At 37.1% G+C, this 24205-nt stretch overlaps 1 protein-coding gene across 2 annotated transcripts in view; it reads left to right on the forward strand.

Annotated features, from left to right (window-relative positions):
• The first annotated feature begins 241 nt into the window (after nt 1-241).
• LOC122817592 (N-acetyllactosaminide beta-1,3-N-acetylglucosaminyltransferase 3-like) overlaps nt 242-24205 on the forward strand; it is a 165690-nt gene continuing 141726 nt past the window's right edge. For both annotated transcript variants that reach the window (XM_044090631.1, XM_044090630.1), the window contains exon 1: nt 242-396. In XM_044090631.1, coding sequence (XP_043946566.1) covers nt 395-396 — 2 coding nt within the window. In that variant the 5' untranslated portion in view covers nt 242-394. The remainder of the gene's footprint in view (nt 397-24205) is intronic.

Genomic DNA, 24205 nt, shown 5'->3' on the forward strand with positions numbered 1-24205 from the left:
ATAACAGATGATAAGGATGCAGGAAAAAAGGCAAACGTAATTATTAAATTATGTTTTTTTTCTGTATGTGACTGTTTAGTCTTGCATCATAGAGAAGGAAAAATACTTTTTGGAAAGAAAAACGACTTTTGGCAGAGATCTCCTTTAAGAGAGGAGAAAGGGGCATGCTAGTGTGTGTGTGTGTGTGTGTGTGTGTTTAGCAGGTTTTGGGGTGGTGGCAGCGGCATTTTGTCTTCCGGGAAATATTAACAGAATGTTATTAATTTGCTTTTGACAAAGAATGGGTGTAAACAAGAGCCTTTAAAAAGCACTGACATTTAAGATGTGACTAGACAGGTGAGGACCTCCACAGCTAAGTCCGATATTGCAAGAGGGATCTGTAGATACTTCAGACATGTGAGTACACTTATAAGATAAAAAATACCTGTACACACGTTACTGTTTGGATGCAGAATTAGTTGCCCCAAATGTATTTACCTTATCTATATTTTCTGAAGATTTTTTTTATGGATATTTTGAAAGGTTGTTTATTTTGCTTGTAGCATAAAAATATCACAGCTGTTCTTCTAAGTAAGCAGTTGTAGTAATATTTGTCAACTTCTGTCAGTGCTGACACGTCCGCATGTTAGTTAACCTTAGAATTAGTCTGTGCCTCCGATAATGACGATTTTTTTGTAGGAGACCTGCTTAAGATGTCATTGTTGTGCCTGAATTCTAGTGCACATTAAGCTTTTGCAATTTAAAGCATTTTCAAATAACGTTATCGTTATTTTCCAAATGGTATATTTTTACAATGACAATATATTTAACACGCAGTTGTTCTCTTTGGCATCCAACATCTGCCTCATGTAATCCAAATGTAATTCAAGTAGGTTTGTTGGAATAAACTCATCCCAAGTAAATGTTAATAAAAGGTTTCCTCCAAGTGACACTGTATTACGATACATACTTATTGAGTTTTTAAGTTTTTTTCCAGTAATTTTGTATATTGCATCATTTACTTGAGTTTATACCGATCACCTCATTATAAACCGGAGTTGCCAACCTGTCCGAGAGACTATTCCAGGTGACGTTTTTGCTGGACAAACCAAACCCGCAGTCAGTGCCAAGGACCGCACTACTGTTTTGGCAACAAAGGTCACTCTTTTTAGAGTTGTTCATCTTGTCCCATATTGTCATGGCTCTCAACTTCTTAACTCAAGAAAAACAGACAAAGTCAAAGATGTCGGGGGAACAGAGGTCCACAGTCAGGAGCAGTGTTTAACTATCACTCCAATTATCTTGAAAGTTTTTAGATCGATAGGTTTTAAATGAACGTGCAGTTTTGAGCAACAACAAATGTTTAACTGTGATGTCTGTGATTATTGACCGGTCGAAGCCCTCAGTGATTTACCACAATACAAAGCTTTTTAACAGGAACACAGAAAAAAAAGACAAATCAGGAGCGATAGGCAAAATGAAAAGAAAGTTGACAGGTATCCGTGAGAATTTTTTCAAATAAGAAAATGTTTGCCCTCAAGTCTCAGGAAACTGATTTATTTAGTCACTTGCTTACTTAATTGCTTACTATTATACTGCGGCAGTCCCAGTGCGCCAGACGAGCGCCACATTTTCGCAACAAGAATGGTGTGTGAACTAAGTACAGTATTTAAACAAGAGATAATCTTGAAATACTCTTATAGAAGGGAAAATGAAGTTTGAAAATGGGTTTTGAAATGTTTTCAACAGCTGTTGTAGAATTCCATATACATTTTCAAGCTTATTTCTCAGGACACAACTGAACAAAGAGAGATTACCTTGTATAAAAGCGGGGTCAGAAGGGTTGCCAAATTTTCAAATGGCCAAAGTGGGACATTTTCAGTACAAACATCAAATTTTACAGGCCGACACATACCCACGGTCAGTACAAAGGATAGAACTTAACTTTTTTGCCTAAATAAAAGTTTATTCTTGTAGCATTTTAGTTGCTTATTCTGTTTCTTATAACATTTAGGTATTTTAGATATAGAATAACTGTTTTATGCAACTATTACATAAAATATAGGAAATAATTTTGTCCTAAAATCTCAGGACATTTGCCATTTTTAAAATTTTTTGTCAGGACATAACTGCCCAAAGAGGGACTGTCCGTCGCAAAGTGGGACAGGTGGTAACCCTACGGGTCAGTGGTAACCCCAAAATATGTCACCGTTTTATTTCCTAAAGCTAACTCAGATGGCGCAGTGCTGTAGTGGTTAGCGTTGTTGCCTCATAGCAAACGGTTCTCCGGTTCGATTCTAGGCTGGGGTGCCTTGTTTGCGGAATCTGCATGCCCTCTGGGTGTTCCTGTTTCTTTCCACGTCACAAAGACATATGTCTAGAGCGTTTCTCCCCAGGCCTCTGCTGAAAATTGGCTTGTTCCAAGTCAGACTTTCCCGGTAAGCACACGCTAAATGGATAAATAAATCGGGATACCTTGGCTAAAGCATATGTGTGCTTAGTGCATCTATGTATGTTGCCTCTGGATGGAAAATTGTGTTATGCTTTGGGGAGAGGTTGGTGGTGCCTCCTCAGAAAATATAAGGAAGTAGGGTTACTTCACACTACTTGTACTGGATCTGCTGTGCTGATGCTTTAGTGGTACCCAGTACATGCCTTAAAATATTCTTTTAAAGCAACAAAGGCTTACGTTTGTGTGTTCTGAGTAGCTACTTAATCTATTAATTAATTTATTTATTTATTTATTATTTTTAACCAGGACAATACATTGATCACAGCAGTCTGTACGGTAACAACTTTTATAAAACAGTTTCACATGTTTAAGTAAATTGACAACAATGCATAACTTGTAATAAATCATTTATAGATAGTAAGTAGAAATGGGGACGTGAGTCTGAAGAAAGATGGATGAGGAAGAGTCAGAGGAGATGTTAGTAGTGAAATTTAGGGCTTAGCTGATGCTTCAGCTACATTGCACTTTTCTGCAGTCTACTTTGCATTGTGAAGTAGAAGAGTGATAGGTCACTTAGGTAAGAAGGTAGAGGTTCCAAAAGTTTTGGAGCAGGAATAGAGAAGGAATTGTTTGTTAAGTGAAGTTTCCTGTATGGTGTTAGCAGGACAAGCATATCATATAAGCATTCCTGTTGGTCGGTTTCTATCCTGTCTCTTTAAGCCTTCAAATAACAGAACACCTACACAGGAATGAAATTTCTTTCTTTATCAGAAATAAACTGCAGAAGGAGATTTTTCTTGTTGTCTAGTCAGTGTAACCACAGAATTGTTAAATGTGTCATGGGGTGCAGTGAGGCTTGCCACATGCAAAAAAAATATAATAATAATAATAATAATAATAATAATAATAACAATAATAATAATAATAATAAAAAATTTCAGTGTTTCTGATGACTGAGGTTTCACTGTTCAAGATTCCATAGCAGAACTGTCGTTGAATGATGACAGTTGCCACTTAGCCATAAGAATAAAGCTCCAGAGATAAACTTTTGGAAGGCATCAAAAAATTGTGACTAGGAAAATAATATTCATGTATGACTGCAGTGTAATTTGCCATGCTAAAATGTCCAGATGTGGTTACTCTGCTGACATGATTTTATTTTAGATGCGCGGATTTTTCCTCTCTCATGTAATTTTATTGGGACATATAGGTAGGTACTAGGCTATTGGCCCTAGGGCCTATACAAGCCCAGCCAAAAAGGTACACTGACTTTTGCCACCTAAGAAAATTATTTTCCTGTGCCACTGTCAAGCAGAGCCACAGAAGTGATCCCTGGGGTGAATTTCCTATTTCCCATCCAATCATCAAGATTTTTCTTGAATAGTACTAATGAGGAGCTTTGTTTGATATAGATAGGTATGGGAAGTCTCTGGGACAGGAATCTATCGGTCCGGCATGTTCTCTTTATTGTGGTAACAAGGTTTAGGTCCCTAGAGCGTGTAAAAACCAAGAAAATCCAAGCCAAGGCAGAAACCAGGAACCGACACTGGACGTTAAACCACTTTTATTCCAAGTATTAAAAAGCCAGTACTGCTCAAATCACAAAAATGAAAACCACACAGGTACAAGTTGATTAGTAACAAAGCTTCTTCAGAACATATTACATTCTCTAATGCCCTCATTTTATATACATAGCAATGAGCGTTAATTAACATTAATTAACCTCTAATTACCTCTCTTGAATTGTAACCCATTAAACACCACACTAAAAACTTACAAAATAAAATATGTTCCAACCAAAGACTCTCTCGAATATATACAACAATATCAGTGTATATAATTGAGTTTGTTCCCCTAACAATCTACCAAATGTCATTAAAAACCATTGCTGAAGTGTGCAACTTCACAACCTTTAAAATGCAAATAATTTATGTAGGCAATTAGTGTAAAAAACACTTCACCTAAAAGTGGCGATTACATAAATAATCAAAATTATACAATGTGGAATACGATACATGTAAAAAAGAAAAGAAAAAAACATTAAATGATTTTTTCTAAGTACACTTCCTACTAAACAGAATATACCTTACAAACCTTAACCTTATAGAAAAAACTGTGTGTTGATCAATAAATAAAAATTTTTATTTTCTTCCTTTTTGTTACAAAGGAGATTGCCAAGTTACTGTCCTAAATACAATGTAATTCAACAGTGTTTTGTCATATAAAAACCTCTACTACTTGCTATTATAACTTAGCTTGTCTTAACCTCAACACACTCTGTATACTAATGCTATCGTTAAGACCAGGGGGTCTACTGGCATCCAATTTGAGTTGCCAATATAATTCCCTAAATTACAGCAAATTTGATACTCATGTTTTTGCATGTCGATGAATGTTTGTAAAAGGCATTGGACTCTTTCCCTTTGCTTATTTTGTATATGTGTTCGTAAATTTTTTTTCTTAGAGTGCGAGTAGATTTACCTATGTAAAAACTTTTACAAACCATACATATTCCAATATACACAATGCCTTTTGTGCCACAATTATAGTGCCCAGATTGAGAAAACTTGTACTCTCTAGAAGGGATGTAGATGCCCTGTTGGTGTAAAATATATTCACAATGTCGACAGGAACCACATTTATGTGTACCTTTTTTAGTATTAGAACTCCTTGTCGTATAACCTTCTTTTATCTCAAACAAATCTTTCAAATTCCTTCCTCTTTTTCTAATGAATACAGGGTAGTTAGGGATGTAATTTCCAATGTCATTGCTCATTTTCAATATTGGCCAGTATTTTCTGATAATACCTTCCACCCTGTCAGAAGTATCAGAGAAAGTGTGTACCAGTGCTTGACTATAATTTTCCATTTTTTCTTCTTCTTTCACTGTCAACACCATTTCATCTTTCTGTCCTAATAGTGGAAAGTATTTAGTCTTTCTCTCTTTTGTTATTTCATTGATTAAAGTCTGTAACAAAGAGTCTGGATAACCTCTTTCAATGAAAAGCTGCCTTATATTTTTAACCTCATCAGAGAAAATCGCATCCTCACTTGTCATCCTGGATGCCCTTATCAACTGTCCTTTTACTATACCCTTTTTCTGAAAAAAAGGGTGTCCACTCTGAAAATGTAAGTACGCATTGGAAAAAGAAAGCTTTCTATATAATTTTTAATGTAGATAATCAAATGAATCTTTATACAAGGTAACATCCAAATAATTGATACTTGTTTCATTCAAAGTGTGTGTAAATTTCAAAAAAATCTGTGCAAACATTTATATATTCATAAAATTCAAGGAATGATTGCCTGGACCCTTTCCAAAAAATGCAAACATCATCCAAAAAATGGGTGTAAAAAAGAATGTATTGCTTCCATGCTGTGTTAAAAATAAATTTTTTCTCCCAGAAGTATAAAAGCACATGCTGCCTCCATAGCAACACCCTTCTTTTGCTGAAAATGGTCGCCGTTGAAGTACACAAAATTATTCATCAATACTGTTTCAGTAAATTCTATAATTAAATTGACAAGGTTACTATTTAAACCAGAATCCGTACTTAAAATCTCACAAAACCATTCCAATCCAATGGTGTGGGGAATACTCGGGAATAATTCTACCACATCTATAGTAACAAAATATAACTCGGTCTCAACCTTCCTTATTGGAATGTTCTTCAAAAATTCCCAAGAGTCTCTACTAATATGTGGAATCGAATTAATAAAGTGTTTCAATTGTGTGTCTATAAAAATAGCTAAGGGTTCCATAATACTCCCTGCTCCTGCTACAATGGGTGTAAATTTAAGTGGTTCTAACCTTTTGTGAACTTTTGGTATCCCAAATATAACAGGAAGCCGGGGATTTTCCACGTGCAGAAAGTTGTATAATTTCTCATTTATACTCCCCTGCAATAGATGGTCCATCAAATAATAATTGATCTTAGAATAGGCAATGTTTATTTCATTACGAGATACTAGCATATAATGATCAGTATCTTGTACAATATTATGTATGTAGTTCTCGTCCATTTCCTGGTACATCAAGACCACCCCACCCCCCCTTATCAGGTTTCATCACTCTAATTTTTTCTTCTCTCAATTTTCTTACTAGTGCCTCTTCCTCTTCTGTCCAGTTTTCATGTATAAAATCCCAGTGGGGTTTAATTTGCCTCACATCTCTTTCAACCATTTCTTCAAAAACTCTTAACATAGGGTCCGTAGGTGGGTTAAATGTACTTTTTTATGTAAGTCATCATTTATAATATTCCTTCCTTTGAAAAAAACATTTAAATTTAACTGTCTTGTAAATAACTTGATGTCTATCAATGTATTCACCTAGGACCCATTTATATTGGTACAAAGTGAAAACCCTTAGTAAACAGTTTGAAATAAACATTGTCTATAATGATGTCAGTAAAATTGTAAATCGTGAAATTGTCCTTCCGATGTATGATGACAGTTTTATTGTCATTAGAATCCATGTAACTACTGCCCCCATAAAGAGGATTATAGGGGTCTATATTGTACATTAATACATCTGAGCCCTCCCCTGAAATCTCCCCCCACATTCCCTGGGTGGCAGGGGGTTCTGATATGAGTGTTTTCTCAGTTTCTTGGCTATCCTCTCGCTCCTCCTTACTGCTTCCTGTTCTAAAGGGGATTCATGTGTTGTTAGCATACTAGACCCATTCTTTTGGCGTTCCTTACTCTTATTTTCTATATCGTGGACCTTAAAACCACTAGATTTGTTAAAAATCGGGTATGCTCTACCGTTGTTGTAATCATGCAGATCCCTGTCAAGTTTTTTTATCTTCCTATAAATGACCTTGTCACAAAAATTGTCAATCTCTTTAAATAAATTCTCATATTTCCTTATATCAAAATTGTCATTGTTGACTTCAAACAGTTTAGTGTGCAATTCATTAGTTTCAGATATAAGCATTTCATTCTGTGTCTCATAATCCCTGACGATATATTTCAACATTTCAATACCTGTATTATTAAATAATTCAGTCAATTGTTTGTATAACATAGAATTAAATTTCACATTATTTGGATATTTAGTTATTCTAAGTCCTTTAGGAATTCTCTCAGTATTAATACATTCCTTTAAATAGTCAATTTCAAGTTGATTTGATTTTAGAATGTATAGTTTGTCTTTGAATAACTTAAGAGTTTCATCAAAACATTCATAGTCTTTGTTAAATGTACATTCGTTAAAATTAAAACGCTTGTTGCTCCAAGAATTAAAGTTAAAATTAACAGTACCTCTGTTGCTGTTCAAATTACGCCTACTTTCAGGCGTTGAATGAACCATATTGTCCGTTTTATTCCCAGTTTTCTGTTGTTTATTTCCTTCGAAGCTGCCTCACTTCTCTCGCTGTTGTAATCCATCTCCATGGTGGGTTGCCGGCCCTTCTCCATTCCTACAATGTTCTTTCAATAAATTCTGGTTACCAGGTATGTCGCTTTGTTTTGTTGTCTAGTACCTGGGTTAACAGCACAATCACCTGTTGAAATTCTTTTCTCGTAACAGGCGTGCTGTCATCCCCCATAAGGTCTTTCAATGCTGCTGGTCTTAACGATAGCATTAGTATACAGAGTGTGTTGAGGTTAAGACAAGCTAAGTTATAATAGCAAGTAGTAGAGGTTTTTATATGACAAAACACTGTTGAATTACATTGTATTTTAGGACAGTAACTTGGCAATCTCCTTTGTAACAAAAAGGAAGAAAATAAAAATTTTTATTTATTGATCAACACAGTTTTTTCCATAAGGTTAAGGTTTGTAAGGTATATTCTGTTTAGTAGGAAGTGTACTTAGAAAAAATCATATAATGTTTTTTTTCTTTTCTTTTTTACATGTATCGTATTCCACATTGTATAATTTTAATTATTTGTGTAATCGCCACTTTTAGATGAAGTGTTTTTTATACTAATTGCCTACATAAATTATTTGCATTTTAAAGGTTGTGAAGTTACACACTTCAGCAATTGTTTTTAATGACATTTGGTAGATTGTTAGGGGAACAAACTCAATTATATACACTGATATTGTTGTATATATATTCAAGAGAGTCTTTGGTTGGAACATATTTTATTTTGTAAGTTTTTAGTGTGGTGTTTAATGGGTTACAATTCAAGAGGGGTAATTAGAGGTTAATTAATGTTAATTAATGCTCATTTATATGTATATAAAATGAGGGCATTAGAAAATGTAATATGTTCTGAAGAAGCTTTGTTACTAAATGAAGAGAAACGCGCTCAACTTGTACCTGTGTGGTTTTCGTTTTTGTGATCTGAGCAGTACTGACTTTTTAATACTTGGAATAAAAGTGGATTAACTTCCAGTGTTGGTTCTAGGTTTCTGCCTTGGCTTGGATTGTCTTGGTCTGTGCATAGTTTTTCCCTAGAGCGTGTAGCTTGGTGGGATTGGGACTTCTTTAAGTGGAGCATGTCCAATAGCTCTGGGTTTGACATAGCTTTGTATGTTAGGCAGACATCACCTCTGAGCAGGCGATATGCGATGGAGTAAAGCTGGAGGTTTTTGATACGGTCTGCATAGGGCATCTGTTTGAGGCCGGTAATCCTCTTTGTGAGGTATTTCTGCGGCCTTTCCAGTTGTTGTAGATGTCTTGTGAGGTACATACCAAAAGGGGCGTTGTACTCTATAATGGGTCTAATGAGTGAAGAGTAGAGGGGAACAATTACCTCTTTTTTTCTAGATGAGAAACCTTTTGTGATGAGGTGTGCCACTTAGAAGGATTTCCTGAGTACTATGGCGATGTGATTATCAAAGGAGAGACTACTGTCCACCTGTGTCCCAAGGTCTCTTATCACACTTTTGGTGTTAAGTATACTACCGCCTGTGTTGTAGTTCATGGGTACAGAGTTTTTACCAAAGGGGATGACAATGTACTTTTTGACATTGAGCTTGAGGCCATGGCTTTGACACCAGGCATTTGTCTCAGTGAGGCCCTTTTGTAGGATGTCCACATCGTTAGGAATTTTGATTATGGCTCCTAGTTTGCAGTCATCTGCGAACTTCATTAGCCAAAGACATTCTGTGTTAGCCTGTACTTCAGAGAAGTAGATACCAAACAGGAGAGGATCCAGGACTGAACCCTGTGGTACTCCACTTGTCACTGGTCTGAAATCGGATTTGGAGTCTGCTACTTTCACAGTGTGGGTTCTGTCAGTAAGCCAGATGGCAACCCATCTTGTGACATAGGGATTTATACCTAGTTTAGTGAGTTTATCTATAATTCCAGACTGGAGGATGGTATTGAAAGTCTTGGCAAGATCTAGATAGGCTGTGTGAACCACCTTATCCTCGTCTACGGCTTTGGTGACTGCTTCAAAGAAATCTATCAGGTTTAGGAGACATGATCTGCCTTTTACAAACCCGAACTGGGTGGGGTCCAGAGTTTGAAGATTACCAATGTCTTTGTTTATAAGTTCCATGATGATACTTTCCATGGCCTTGCAGACCAGGCTCATCAGGCTAATGGGGTGGTAGTTCCCGGGGTCCGTGGTGGCTCCCCCCTTGTAGAGTGGGATAACCATTGCTGTGCGCCATTTAGCGGGCACAAAGCCTGAGGTGAGGTTATGATTGAACTTGGTACTTAGGTGGGGTGCCAGTTCATTCTGTAGTTCATGTAGAACGCAGCCTGGGATGTTGTCTGGTCCCATGGATGCTGTGTTCTTGGCTTTGGAGAGTGTAGTTTTTACCTATGCAGCCGTGATTACAGGAATTTTGCATTCTTCCAGTATAGAGATGGGCTCTTTGATGATATGATGTTCTTTAGTGAGATAATCCTTTATTGTGGGCCTGTGTTCCATTAGCTTACAATAAATGTACTGCCATTTAATATTTCAGTTCCTTTGATTTAAACCATTTCTGATCCCACTATTTTAAGATACATCTGTTAGTTTTGAAAGTTTCTGGGTTGCCTCTTTTTTCAAACTTAGAAGTATAATCTAAGACACAGTGGCCATGATTCAGTAAGCTGTAATGCTTTTAGAAAAACAATGGCAGTAACACTTTCCTATACAGAAAAAGGCCCCCAATGATTCTACAGTGCAGGTAGAATCACCATGATGGGCTGTCTCTATGGTCATGCTATATGCTAATAAGCACTCAAGGGGGAATAGCCTATGCTAATTAGCTATGTGATCTTCCTTGGAAATCGTTCACTTTAGTGTTATGCAGCAGAGAGATTCAGAGATGTAAATTAGGGTTTCCCTACAGGAGCTTGAGGAGGAATTGCATGAGCTTCAGTAGCTCACAGAAAAAAAAGTCGAACAGCATAATAATTTTTCCCATGAGAAATTCTTGCCTGTGAGATATCTAATTGTGCACTGGCAATAATTCACTTTTTAGGGAGATTTCTCCTTTCAGCAAGTTGGTGTGACTGCGGAGTTGGTATACATAAGCTCAGGGGTATGGGGTGCTTGCTCCCCACATCTGGGAGTGCAGTGAGTGCAGCGGGGCTTGTCCCCTGAAGGACTGTTTCACCCTCTTGTTTTCAGGCATTTTTTTTTCTTTTGAAGCACAAACTTTCAAGAAGTCGGTGTGTTTCTTAGTAGAACCATAAATGAGCATGACCAGCGATGTTCATGTACACAGCTAAAAAGTTATGTTCCCCCACTGTAGTCAATGAAGGAGACCATTTAAGAGGTAAAATCAGGTAAGTGTCAGAGGAGAGGTAGTGGTGGGGTATGTGTTTGTGGGTGAATGTTCATGGAAGCATGTGTTCATGTCTTTATGGGTATGAGTGGTCTCGGGTGTGTATGCACATGAGTGAATGAGTGTGTTCTTGAGTGTAATTAGGTGAAGGGATACCTCTCAACCTCTTAGAACAAAAAATCTGGACAAAGTCCTAAATAATGGGGGGACAAAAGCCCAAAAATAGGGACACTTTTTAAGTATTGTTTTTACAAACTTAGAAAGTTAATAGAATAACAGATTTTGCATTAGCATGAATTTTCTGAAGGGTATGTAATCTTAAACTAAAAAGTCTGCCATTGTTTTCTGAGGTCAACCCTCAATGACTTACCATTGATTTGCCAGGAAACCACAATTTTAAGAGAAACAGACCAAAAATATAAGGCAAAATCTGGGCATTCTGCAAAAATCTGTACAGCTGAGAGTTATGGGTGAGGGGGTGTGTGCCTTACTGTCTGTCTGTGTGGACCTGTCTGCATCTGAAAGTGAATGAGTGTGTGTGTCTGTGTAAGAGAGAGAAATCCACACTGAGGGTCTGTGAGTAATTTTGTTGTTGTTGTGTCTTTTGGCTTTTCCCAGTTAGGGGTCGCCATAGCAGAACTCCGGTCCGCTAATGATTGGTAGTTAATTTTTACATGTCGAGTTACCAGCCCTGATGCATAATCTTCAACGAAGGTACACCCATTCACGCATGTCTCCATGCAGAAGACACTCTAGCTGAGAATCGAACTGGACAGCGTCTTACTGTGAGGCGACAACGCTACCGCAGCACCACCACCGCAGTTTTATATTCCACAATTTGTTTTATAAACTTCACTTTTTATGATTTTTCCATTGGGGTATAGAATGGATCTTAGTTTATAGTCAAAAAGACCAATAAGGGCTGAGTCTTTGGATGAGAGGTGATAAGAGTATGTTTGAACAGTAAGAGAACAATTTCTATAGTAAGAGACTTAGCCTTCCATTACTGACTGTTCTGTTGAACTCTGTTTTAGGTCCTTTGGTTATCATGTAAAATTAAGACTAAAATACAAGTAATAAGTGGAAAATGCATAGCTCATCTTGGAAAGGGAACCCAGTACCAGTATGGCTATGTTATGCTTTGTTTCCCTGCCATAGTTTCTTCCTTAAGGGATGGATTATTTAAAGATTGCCATTCTACAGGAGGAAACAAGGTCTATAGTAATATGTCCCATCATCTATTTTTGCTAATTTATGTGTTGCAATTTTTTGCATGTCCCCCCCAAAAAGAGTAGTACAACTTTTAGATTGTTCATAGAGTTTGATGTCAAATATATTTGACTCAAAGGACATGTACTGCTTGAATCTGTGCTCATTAAAAAAAGATGAATCACAAGAATGAGTGACAGCAACTCCAACACAGAAGCTATAACTGAAATAGTTTATTTAGCACTTTCATCTTCCTCTATCACAGACTTCTTCAGAACAGTTTAAAACACTCTGATGTCACCCTATAAATACACATCTCCATCTCACGATTGGTTGACACACAAAGAACCCCACCCCTGCTATAATACATTTTAAAAATATTATTGACTATTACCCTAAAATCAATATTAAACTAAAATCAATTAAGTTTGCAAATAAACTTACAAATACTCATAACACAGCCATTCATTAAATTAAATAGAAAGATCTGAGCTTTAAAAAGGAGGAAAGTGTTATTTTGTCATTCAGTCCAGGAAATATTTCTTATAGATCCATTTCCCAGCTGCTTATAATTCAGTAGATAATCTTCAGTGTTCTTTTTTTTCCAGTAGTATCAAGCCTTGTCTCTGATTCATCAGTTCTTTAGTTTGTTTTGACAGCCATGGAGCTGGATTAAATGTTATTTTTTTGGTTTTGATAGGGTTAGTTCATTAAGAATATTTAGAAAAATGGTATTGAACAAAGATACTTCTTATTTCATAACATTAATAATTACCGGATAATTCATTCATTCATTCATTTACTAGGCTTTTGGTAAAACTGTAAGTGAGCATGTATAAGGATCATTTTCAACCATGACCCAAATCATAAGGCCAAGAAACAACATCACAAAACATTAGGTAATTGAAACAGACAGCGATATGTAGATAATAAGCAGAAATAACAAACTTCCTTGACATGTCATAGCAAAAGAGTTTTTTGTGATGTACATAGAAATTACATTGCCTATCTAGCAAATTAACAGCAAACCATAACTGTGTCATGAACCAAATAAGCAAAGTTGAAAACAAAGGTTTATGTCATATAAGTGAACATTCAACTCCTTGAACCTCTATTCATTGAACCTATAACAGCAAACGTGCACTTTGACGAATATGAACTTCAGCAAATTTCTGAAACAGGGAATGCCATTAGTTGACCAACATCAGGGAATTCACTCTTTCCCCACTGTACTGTGATCTCGGAGTTGGTATATTTAGTTGGGGGGTGTTAGGGGTATATCCCCCACTTGGAGGTCTTTCTTGTTTCACTGTTTGTTGTTTTGTCGTGGTGGTCAAGTGGTTGGTTACCCAAGGTTAGTTTCCATTGTTCAGGGAGTTCGATGTTGTGAAGATTTGGCAAAGTCATCTCAATATATATATATATATATATATATATATTGTTACACTTCAAAACATCTAAAACTCATAACATCTAAATTCAAAACATTGAGACCACAGCATCTAAAACCCAAAACATCTAAAACGTAAACAAATTCCATAACATCGAAAATGTATAATATGGAATAGTGTATCATGAAATGAGCAAATGTTATAGTTTAATCTGTTATTCTTGTGGCATCAGTATGAAATGTTGTAGTTTTTGTTTATATAGTTATTATTTATATAGTGTAGGTATCTGTACTATTTATATAGTGTTTATTTTGCCAGTCTGTATGTGGTTTTTTAGGCCATACAGGTAAGTGATATAGACATTATGTGTACATTCTTTATGGTGACTGTGATACAGTGGGGTTAGGAAATTAACTTTTTCCCACTGTAGTGTGATCTCAGAGTTGGAAAATTTAATTTACAGGGGGGTGTGGGAGGCTAAGCTCCCCAAATAGGGGTGCAGGGGGGCTTGGCCCCCCTGCAGAAACGTAGTAAAATGTGTGCTTGACATTTGATGTTGTTGTAGGTGGAGGGGATGTTATTTTCACGTGATCTGTAGTGTTTGATGTTGTGATACAAAGTTGTGATGTTATGAAATTCAGTGCTATGAGTTTTAGAGGGTCTACATTGCATCATCAAACTCACAGGAGTTTGGACGATATAATATCGAACTGGTAAGTTCGAAACCCAAAAAGTACGAAAACACAGAACAATGATTTTTTTTCCCCCATGGGAAAAAAAAATCACTGTTTCGATACAAAAAAAAACATGTACACTTTAAACTTAAACTAATGTGGAGGGCTTCGCCTCCCATACCCCCCTACTTAAATATACCAACTGCGAGATCACACCACAGTGGAGGAAATAGCAAAGCTGTGAAAATGGCCTACAGATTTTTTTCTCCTGCGAAAAAAATTGGTGTTCCATGGCTTCGCTATTTTCGCATTTCAAACATATGGGTTCGATATTACAATGCTCAAACTCCTGTGAGTTCAACGTTGTAATATAGACTCAGTTTTTGAACTCCTCCATACCCTTCTCACAATAAACAAAATTCTTCATCATCATAGCAAACTATCAACCTCCTCCATGTCACCTACAGTGCACAATGTATATCTAAAAGAAATGGCACCCCCTCCCTATCAAACCCAGCACTATTCTCTTGCATGACTTCAACCTGCTGTCCATTAACTGGGAAATCATACCAGCACTAATATAGGTTCATAGGTTAGTACTAAGCTAACTGCCCTTGCGAGCCTTTTTAAGCCTAGCCAATTATCCCTTGTGAGACTCAAAACCTGCACCTTGTGTTTATAAGGCAAACACCTTTACCATTAGGCCACCCTCCCAACTGTATGCATAAAGATTCCCAGACTTCATTGCTATCAACTCATTGGACCAGCTAGGTCTAGTTTTAAGTAGATGTACTGAAGTATTATCTGGTTCTCACCAATATAGCCCTCCAGCATACTCAACACCATCAATTACCACATAACCTGTCAAGTCAGATCTCCATTCAGTAACATTCACTACTAGAGTAAAATAAGAACTGTAGCAAAAGGCTCTGTATTGACATGTTGACGCTTGTAACCCCAGGCACCAACATGCTGGAAAAAAATGAAAATACAGAAGAGCAAATATCAAACATCACTCTTTTCCTTTAAACTTGTTTTTTTTTTGTAAGAGGCAAGCCCCTCTGTACCCCTAATGTGGGCGTCAAGTGCCTCACAACCCCAAACTTATATATGCTAACTCCAAGATTACCATACATTGCAGGAAAAGGGAATATTTCCAGAAATGGTGGTGTCTGACTTCTTATATGTAAGCCCGGATCTTTGGCCATCCAGTCTCAGTATTACAGGACCTTTTAGAATGGGTCCTGACATTTCAAACAGTTAGTGGAAAACTTCTGTCTTCAGAGATTATTCTAAAGCAAACATATTTCAGCTAACTGATGACATTTCACCTCCTTCCCGATTTCTATGACCCCATTATGACAGCTGTCATCAACATGACTCCGTTATGCACGCTGTCATCTCTATAATCCCGTTATGCACTCTGTCATCTCCATGGCCCTGTTATGCACACTGTCACAGTTGTAGTTAATTTCTATGCCCACCGCAAAGCATGCACTGAGGTCTTAGGCCTCATGAGACACAAATATAATGCCAGGTTCAGGAATGAACCTCAATACTGGAACCCTGGTAAAAATAAAGTATCCAATAAGAGAAAGGAACTCTTAACCCATATGTGTGAACTTAACCTCTTATCATCCAGAGAAAAACTCAGCAACGTCAAAAAAGAACTCAGGAACAAAAACAGATACTCCAAAAGTATGGTATGAAATCAATATTGCCACCTGAGCTAAGGACAAAAAACAAAGCCTTCCTTAGCTGTCCCAGAAACCATGGAACTAATCCCCAGCATTCACAAAGCTAATACATAACAATAACACACTCTTTACCCAAAGATGTAGCCAACATATTAGCTGACACGTTAGGCTCAAACTTTATTTCTTAATCCAGCCCCTCTTATCACTTCTGAGCACATCCTGAGTGTTCTGTCCAAGGCCAAAAGCACTAGCTGCATGGGTCCTGATAATGCGCCAGGTTTCCTACTTGCAAGTACCAGACAGTGTGTTGTAGACTCACTACTAAGCCTACTTAATACCAGCCTCTACTATGGATTCATAATAGAGCAATACAGAGCTGCTGTAATAATCCCATTCCACAAAGGGGGGACTACTACTGAAACTAGAAACTCATATGTCTTCTCAGACTTATCTGTGAAGCAATGGCACACATGATAAAAAACTTATTAACAAACATATAGGCAGTCCACAAGCCCTGGACCCAGCCCATTTTTTAAAGGCAGGTCTTGCCTGTTAAACTTAGAGAACTTCTTCAACAGCTCACTATTACATTTGATGCTGACAATTCAGTTCACACTGCTTGCCTAGACCTAGCAAAGGCCTTTGATTCTGTTCCACATTCTGGCATTATCAATAAGGTAACCAAACTAAACATAACCCCTCATGTTACCCACTGGGTAGCAAACTGGCTTAGTGACAGAACTCAGTCTATTAGTGTTGGTAACATGCTCTCCTTGGAAAGAGTCTTTGTCATTAGTCTCCCCCAAGGATCAGTCCTAGGAGCACTTCTCTTTGGTATTTATTTCTTTGATCTCAAGACTGACTCCAAGGGCTTGTGTCTGAGTCAGTTTACAGATGACTGCAAACTTGGAGATGTCATAAACTACTCATCTGATATTTAGATACTCCAGAAGGGCCTAATATGCACCAACACATGGTGCAGGGGACCATGTCCTTAAACCAAATGTCAAGAAATGCAGCATTATGTCTTTTGGCAAACCAGGGCATCCATTCACTTACCATATCGGTGACACCACTTTGAAAACTAATTCAGTCATTAAGGAGCTGGGCATTTTCATTGTTCACTATGTCTCTACTGTCATTTGGAAATCCTATATATGGCCAGACTAATAATCAGAGCTATATCCTCAAGGTCCAAGGAAGTTATTGTCATTTCTACTCCTCCCATATCAGGTCCATAGTAAAGTGTTCAGCTCACTTTGGTATGTCCATGTTTAAGCATATGACTCAGCTTGAGAGACCACAGTGTTTCCTTACCAAGATAATCAAATGTCCTCCTTGAGCTACATTGATTGACACAAACAACTATCTCCCCTTTTTTGTTTCCTACAGACTCCTCAAAAGACACCTCTGTCTGGTCTACAGCTCTCAAATGATCCAGTCCTTTGTAACCTCCTGCCACCACAAAACAATTAACATCCTAAACATCTGCTCAAGAGATCTAAATTTAAACCAGAACTTAAATAGGACCTACTGGCAAGAAAGCTATCTCTACCAGAGAATCCTTGTTTTATAGAATAGACTTCCCCTGTATGTAAAACAAATTAGCTTCCTGATCCTGTTTGATTAAAACTTGGATGAATGGGTAGGCCATCATAAAGTTTAGTCTGGATCTGATGCCTGGATTGAAAGCTGTTGAAGTAACATATAAAATTCACCTTGGGGTTGCCTCTGAAGCTGTCACTGAAGTCAGTTGTATCTAGGTATTAATAATTTAAGTCTCTGGGTATTCATAACTTGGGATCTTGTGGCTAGGCTGCAAATGTTCTTCTGGATCAATATCTTAGTATTAACCTTAAGCTAAGAGAATAGAATTTCCAGCTTAAGCACAAAATAGGATAAATTGTAATACAATATTATATACATATCTTTCAGTATTCCAGCAAATGGTAAAATCAAGCTGCTAGTCAATTGAAGTCATCCACTTTCTAACTACTTGGGTTTCCAGTCTTAGGTTACAAGAAGATGAGTTTGAACTCTGTGCATAGAAGTTGTTTCAGACTAAGTATTAGCTGTGTCAGTTCCTTCACCCTCCTAAAAAATATTACACATCTCTGCTCTTTTTCTAGTTGATAACTATCTGCAGATGGCTTTAATTAAATGTGTGATATGCAGAGGATATCTGACTTGTATACAGAAATCCAGGCTTCAAAATCCTGCATTTTAGTTGCTATGCTGTTTGCACAGACATGTTTTGCTTTCAGTCGCTTTGCCTGAGACCACAGAGACAAACACCCACAGGCCTGTGGAAGAGAAACAATGCCACTCTGTACCATTTCACATAGGGAAGGATAGTAAGAGTGTACAGTGAGCTGGGAGAGAATGCCCCATGTTGCATTTAGTGACATCCTTAAAATGAACTTTTTGAGATTGCCATTTCTCCGTATTAAAGCTAATGCAAGTTTCAGTGGGAGATTTATGTCTAGTTTGTATTGTCCTGAAGTTTCAGTATGAGACCTGCATTGTAAATCAGGTAGAGAGCCTCCCCTTGCATTATTAAGGCTTGTGTGGAATTTTGTGTTTTCAAATAATGATAAGCAACCTTGTGGGATATTTGTCTTGGGATTTACTGTTTGAAAAATTGTGATAAAAGTATATAAAAAGACCATGAAGTATATTGCTACCATAATGACATTGTAGGGCTCAGTGACAGAGAAACCTCTTGGTAAAAGTGGTACTGTTTGTAGCACAGTCAGATTATTTATCTGAAATAGACATAGGCAGCTAAGTACTTACTCTTAATCTTAAGATTCATGTGCAGTACATTCCTTCCCTTAGAAGTTCTTATCTTCACTGTGGTTGTTTGCATTAATTAGTGAGTGATGTGTGTTTCCAACAAATCTATTTGCATTGCAAAATGAGTAACGCACATACTTATCACTCATCTCATGCGTGTCCTAGCTGTACATGAAGCAACGGTATCATTATTGCACTGTGAAACATAAAGCAAATATTGGAACGTTTATGCAATCTACCATTTTACTGAAAAACTTTTTCCTAGACACGGATGACTGTTTCTCTATTAACAGATTATACTTTTTTGTATTATTTATTAACCTTTTAAGCCACAACATGGGCCACAAGGACAAGAGTAAATATAACACAAATACATATGGGTAAGCTAGTGTAGTCCTTCAGCCATCATGTTTGTGGGAGGTGGAAGGAAACTGGACTACCTGGGGAAAAAACATGCAGACACAGGGAGAACATATAGGCTGTGCACAAACATTGACTGGAGGTCAGGCTTAGCATAAGGAAAGAGAAGAATTCTTGTCTGAAGCACATTTTACCAACCATTTATTGTCAGGCATGACTGACCAAAGTTTTATGTTACCATATTTTGATCTGTAAGATAGGGACAAGGTGAAAAATCAGGTCACTTATGTTCCTCATTAACACTGTATTGTCATTTACAAAGTGTTAAAGCTTAAGTGCTGGTATGTGAATTGGGGAGGTTATCTGCCTGTTGTGATCGTGCGTGGTTTGCATTTGTTTTTGATGAAACATATTATATAACATTCATTTTGGAATGTCATGATTATGAGAATTTTGCTTTAAGAGACCCCATAAAATAGTATACTGCAGGATAATGTAATATAAAGTAAAGGAACAGTTCTGAATGCCAACAATACTCACATGATGTCTTTATGTCACAAAAAACTATCAGTAAATATTCACTAGCTGTCTTTTAAGCTGCATAATTGACTGTGCTGAAGAAGTTGATACTAATAGTTAGAAATCAGTACTGTGCTAAAGAAGGTAATTTCATTACCCAGAAATTAGTAAAATGCTAATAAAGATGATATTCATAACCCCAAATCAGTTATTTTTACTTACTTATTGTTCACCTACTCGCAGACCATTTGCTCACAGCTGAATGCTGAATGAATCCATCATGAGACAGTTTAATTGACAGACTGCATCTGTAAATGCACTTTCATTGAGTCAGTAGACTTTGGAGATAGTATATGTATAGTCTAGGTGTGTGAGAGTAGGGCCCACACCAGAGAGTGCAGGGAGTTTATAAAAGACTTTTAAATTTGCTGCCATTCATGAGTATAGCATGATTTAGGAATCGGTCAGCACATTGTTAAATCTTGAGTAGCTGGAGTTTAAGTTAATATAATAGATCCTCATAAATCTTAGCATGTATAGATGGGTATGTTAACACATAAACTGACTTAAGACATACACTGACATTGTGACTCTGTCTAGTACTCTTTTTTAGAGTGACCAGTTAAACTTCTGGTAAATTTTACATGTCAGTGGTGCAACAAGTAGCACACCTTTCTTTAGTGCAAAAGGTTGTGGGTTCTTTTCCCATACCAGGGAGATGAATTCCTGACACTGCAGTGCAGCATAAGGGGTTGATGCACTTTTGAGTGTGTAGTTCTTTGGATGAGATGTTAAACTGAGGCCTCCATTTGCCTGAGTTAGTGGTATCTTAGGTAAATGTAAAACATCCCACAGCACCTATTGAAAAGAGTAGAGGTCCTTTAATTAACATAAACAAAATATTGTTTGCATATTTGCAAAAGATACACATTTACAGGTACATCTCTACACATTCTTATATATCATCATTATAATTCTTCCATAATTGACTGCCACTCTTTCTTCCACACCCATAATCTTTTTCCATTAAACAAAATTTCATTCAAGCATTCCTTCCAAATAACATATACTACATACAATGAATTCTTATCTTCCCTTCTCACATATTATTTCTTCTTGTTTTTATAATATCCATACATAAACATATCCATATCTATATTATTTACATTATTAATATTCTTAAAACAATTTTCTTCACACAACTTTTTCCAGAGTTAACCTACTCTTTTACATTTCAGAAAACATTCTCTTAGTTCTCTTCCTCCCCACAAAATAAACACTCTTTCAATTTTCTTTTTTATATGGCATATTTCCCTTTACCAGTATGTTATTTATTGCTGGTCTGCACAGGAAATCCTGATAGCCTAATTTTTTAGTACACACTATTTTCTTTACTTTAATGGCTTGTTTCACTTCTTCAGGTACATTTTCCTATGCATTTACACAATAATATTGTTTAGTTACATTATTATACCATATCCTTCTATTCTTCTCTACAACATCAGTTTTCATGTTCACTGTTATTAGTTTTCTTGGAAATTTTTAATTTCTTCATTTTTATGACCTCTGTCTCTTTTTCTTATTCTCATCTTCCAAATCTTTTGTACTTATATTTAAATATTTTCACTATTAGTTTCTCATTCTCTTCGTTTACCCACTTTAATTCTCCATACGAGTTTAAAGAAGCAGAATAAACAGCTGGATTTAATAACCCCAATCCCCCTTTATCTTCACTCATATACACCACACCTCTGTTAACCTGGTTTAATTTTGAACAGGGGCAGCTCGTGCCATAGGACTGCCAGACTGCAGCCCTCCCACCTACAAAACAAAATAAAAAGAAAATAATAAACACAAAAATTCATTCCCGGACAATATGCATGCGCACATGCACTCAGACTGCTTTTTCAGCAGTCTAGATAAGGGGAAAGGCAAGATGCCCAGAAGTCTATGCGGCGATGACATCACGACATAGAGGCACTCCAGACTGCAGGGAATCCTTTGGGATGGACCAATTGCACAAGGAATATGGGTAAGAGGCTGTTCGGATATCGGCGGCAGCAACCGAGTGGTAATGGAAGCAGGTGTTTAGCTCGTTGGTGGGCTGGGGCCATTCATTGACAAGGTAGGAGTGTGTGTGTGTGTGTGTGTGTGTGTGTGTGTGTGTGTGTGTGTGTGTGTGTGTGTGTGTGTGTGAAATGCCCCAGTTACTATATACTGGTGGCTAGAGTAGACTCATGGTGGTGTGGTAGGGAATACCTCAGGCTTGAACCCTGTACTTTGTATGCAGGTGTTAAGGGCCTGAATTCCCTATCCACAACCATTTGTAAAAAATTTGCAGATTTTTGCCTCATATTTGATCTGTTCTGTTCCACATAATATCTGTGGTTTCTAAATATTTAAATGTTTGATGGTGCAGTGGTAGCATTGTTGCCTCACAGCTGTAGGTTCTCAGGTTTGATTCTTGGCTGGGGTGCCTTCTGTGTAGGGTCTGCATCTTTTCCCTGTGTTTGTGTGGGTTTGTTTTTGTGTCCTCCCATGTTACAAAGACATGTCTGCATTATTTCTTCCTGGGCCGATGCTGAAAATTGTTTTTTTGTTCCAAGTCAGACTGTCCTGGTTAACAAATGTTAAATAAAATGACAGGCATTTGAATTTCAGACTTCAGGTTTCTGAATGTTTAATTCCTTACATATCTGATGGTGTGTGATATCATTGTTGTCTCACAGCTATAGGTTTTCTGGTTAGATTCTTGGCTGGGGTGCTTTCTGTGTGGAGTCTGCATCTTTTCCCTGTGATTGTGTGGGTTTGCTTTTGTGTCCTCCCATGTTACAAAGACATGTCTGCATTATTTCTTCCTGGGCCTCTGCTGAAAATAGTTTTTTTGTTCCAAGTCAGACTGTCCTGGTTAACAAATGTTAAATAAAAGTGACAGGCATTTGAATTTCAGACTTCAGGTTTCTGAATGTTTAATTCCTTACATATTTGATGGTGCAGTGGTAGCATTGTTGCCTCACAGCTACAGGTTTTCTGGTTTGATTCTTGGCTGGGGTGCCTTTTGTGTGGAGTCTGCATCTTCTCCTTGTGTTTGTGTGGATTTGCTCTGGTGTCCTGCCATTTTACAAAGACATGTGTCTGCAGTATTTCTCCCTGGGCCTCTGCTGAAAATTGTTTTTGTTCCATCAGAAGCAAAATTGACAGGCATTTGAATTTCAGACTTCATATTCTTCAGAAAATACATAGTAACACAACCTTTTAATTTAGCAATTTTCTAAGTTTATAAGATGAATATTTGAAATTTGTCCCTATTTTTGGGACTGCTTTCCCTCATTATTGGCTATGTCCAGGTTTTTTGTGCTATGGTTGACAGCTATGGCAAGAACTGAATTCACTGAATATGTTTGAGGGCTGTATTCCCTCATTACTGGGTTTGTCCAGGTGTTTTGTACTAAGAGGTTGACATCTATGGTGAGAAGTGAATTCACTAAATGATAGCCATTTAAGTTTCAGTCTTCCTCTCTTTCACAAAGCAGCTGATTTGGCATAGTGGTATGTTGCTCTGACTGCTTTGCACAGGGACCTTGGCAGTAAAATGTATGGTGGTAACACAGCATTTTATTCTAGCAACGTTCCAAGATTATACAAGCAATGTTTAATGTGTCCCTGGTTTTTGAGCTTTTGACCCCCCCCCCAATAAAGGTTGGCTTTTTCCAGATTTCTTGTGCTGCGAAGTTGAGATGCAGTTGAGTATTTAGTAGATTTTACAAGGATTTGAGAGCTGCAGGGCAAGAGAAGTTTAGTGCTGCTTATGCTAAGTTGGCTTGCATTGTTAATAGCACAACAGGTTGTGTACTTGCTGTTGATACAGAATGCTGTGGGTTCTACTCCCACAAGGGGTGGGTGCTGCCATACTGAAAATGTCCTCCTTGGTGAAGATACTAACTATAAGCCTGTTATCAGTTTGCCATCCATTTCCTCTTGCAATATTACTAGCTTATATATATATTTTTAATGTAATATAGGCAATTTATTCCTCAGGGGCAACAGGTACTATTTTTCGATAAAACCATGAAATATAAAGGTGTTTGCTAACAGCAACCTCTTCATTAGTTACAAATTTCTTTAATGTGGAATTATTTAGATGACTTTTACTTCAGATATTATGCATATTTACTGATAATGGACTGTAGAATTGTGCATATTTGCTGATAATGGTGGACGGTAGAATTGTGCATATTTACTGATAATGGTGGACTGTAGAAGTCTGAGTAGACTTTTATGATGGAAATGTTCTGAACTGGGCAGTTTTGTCATTATGGGTACATGCATTTTGTTTCATTGCTTACTGGAAAAATGTTCAAAACAAATTTAAAATGCCCTCTAACAACTGTACTGTATTGTACAAGGAATATAAATAGAAGTTATGTTCTTACCATAACGTTCCAT

This window comes from Protopterus annectens, chromosome 13.part0 (assembly GCF_019279795.1).
Source record: "Protopterus annectens isolate FY-2018-M chromosome 13.part0, PAN1.0, whole genome shotgun sequence".
NCBI classification, from domain to species: domain Eukaryota; kingdom Metazoa; phylum Chordata; order Ceratodontiformes; family Protopteridae; genus Protopterus; species Protopterus annectens.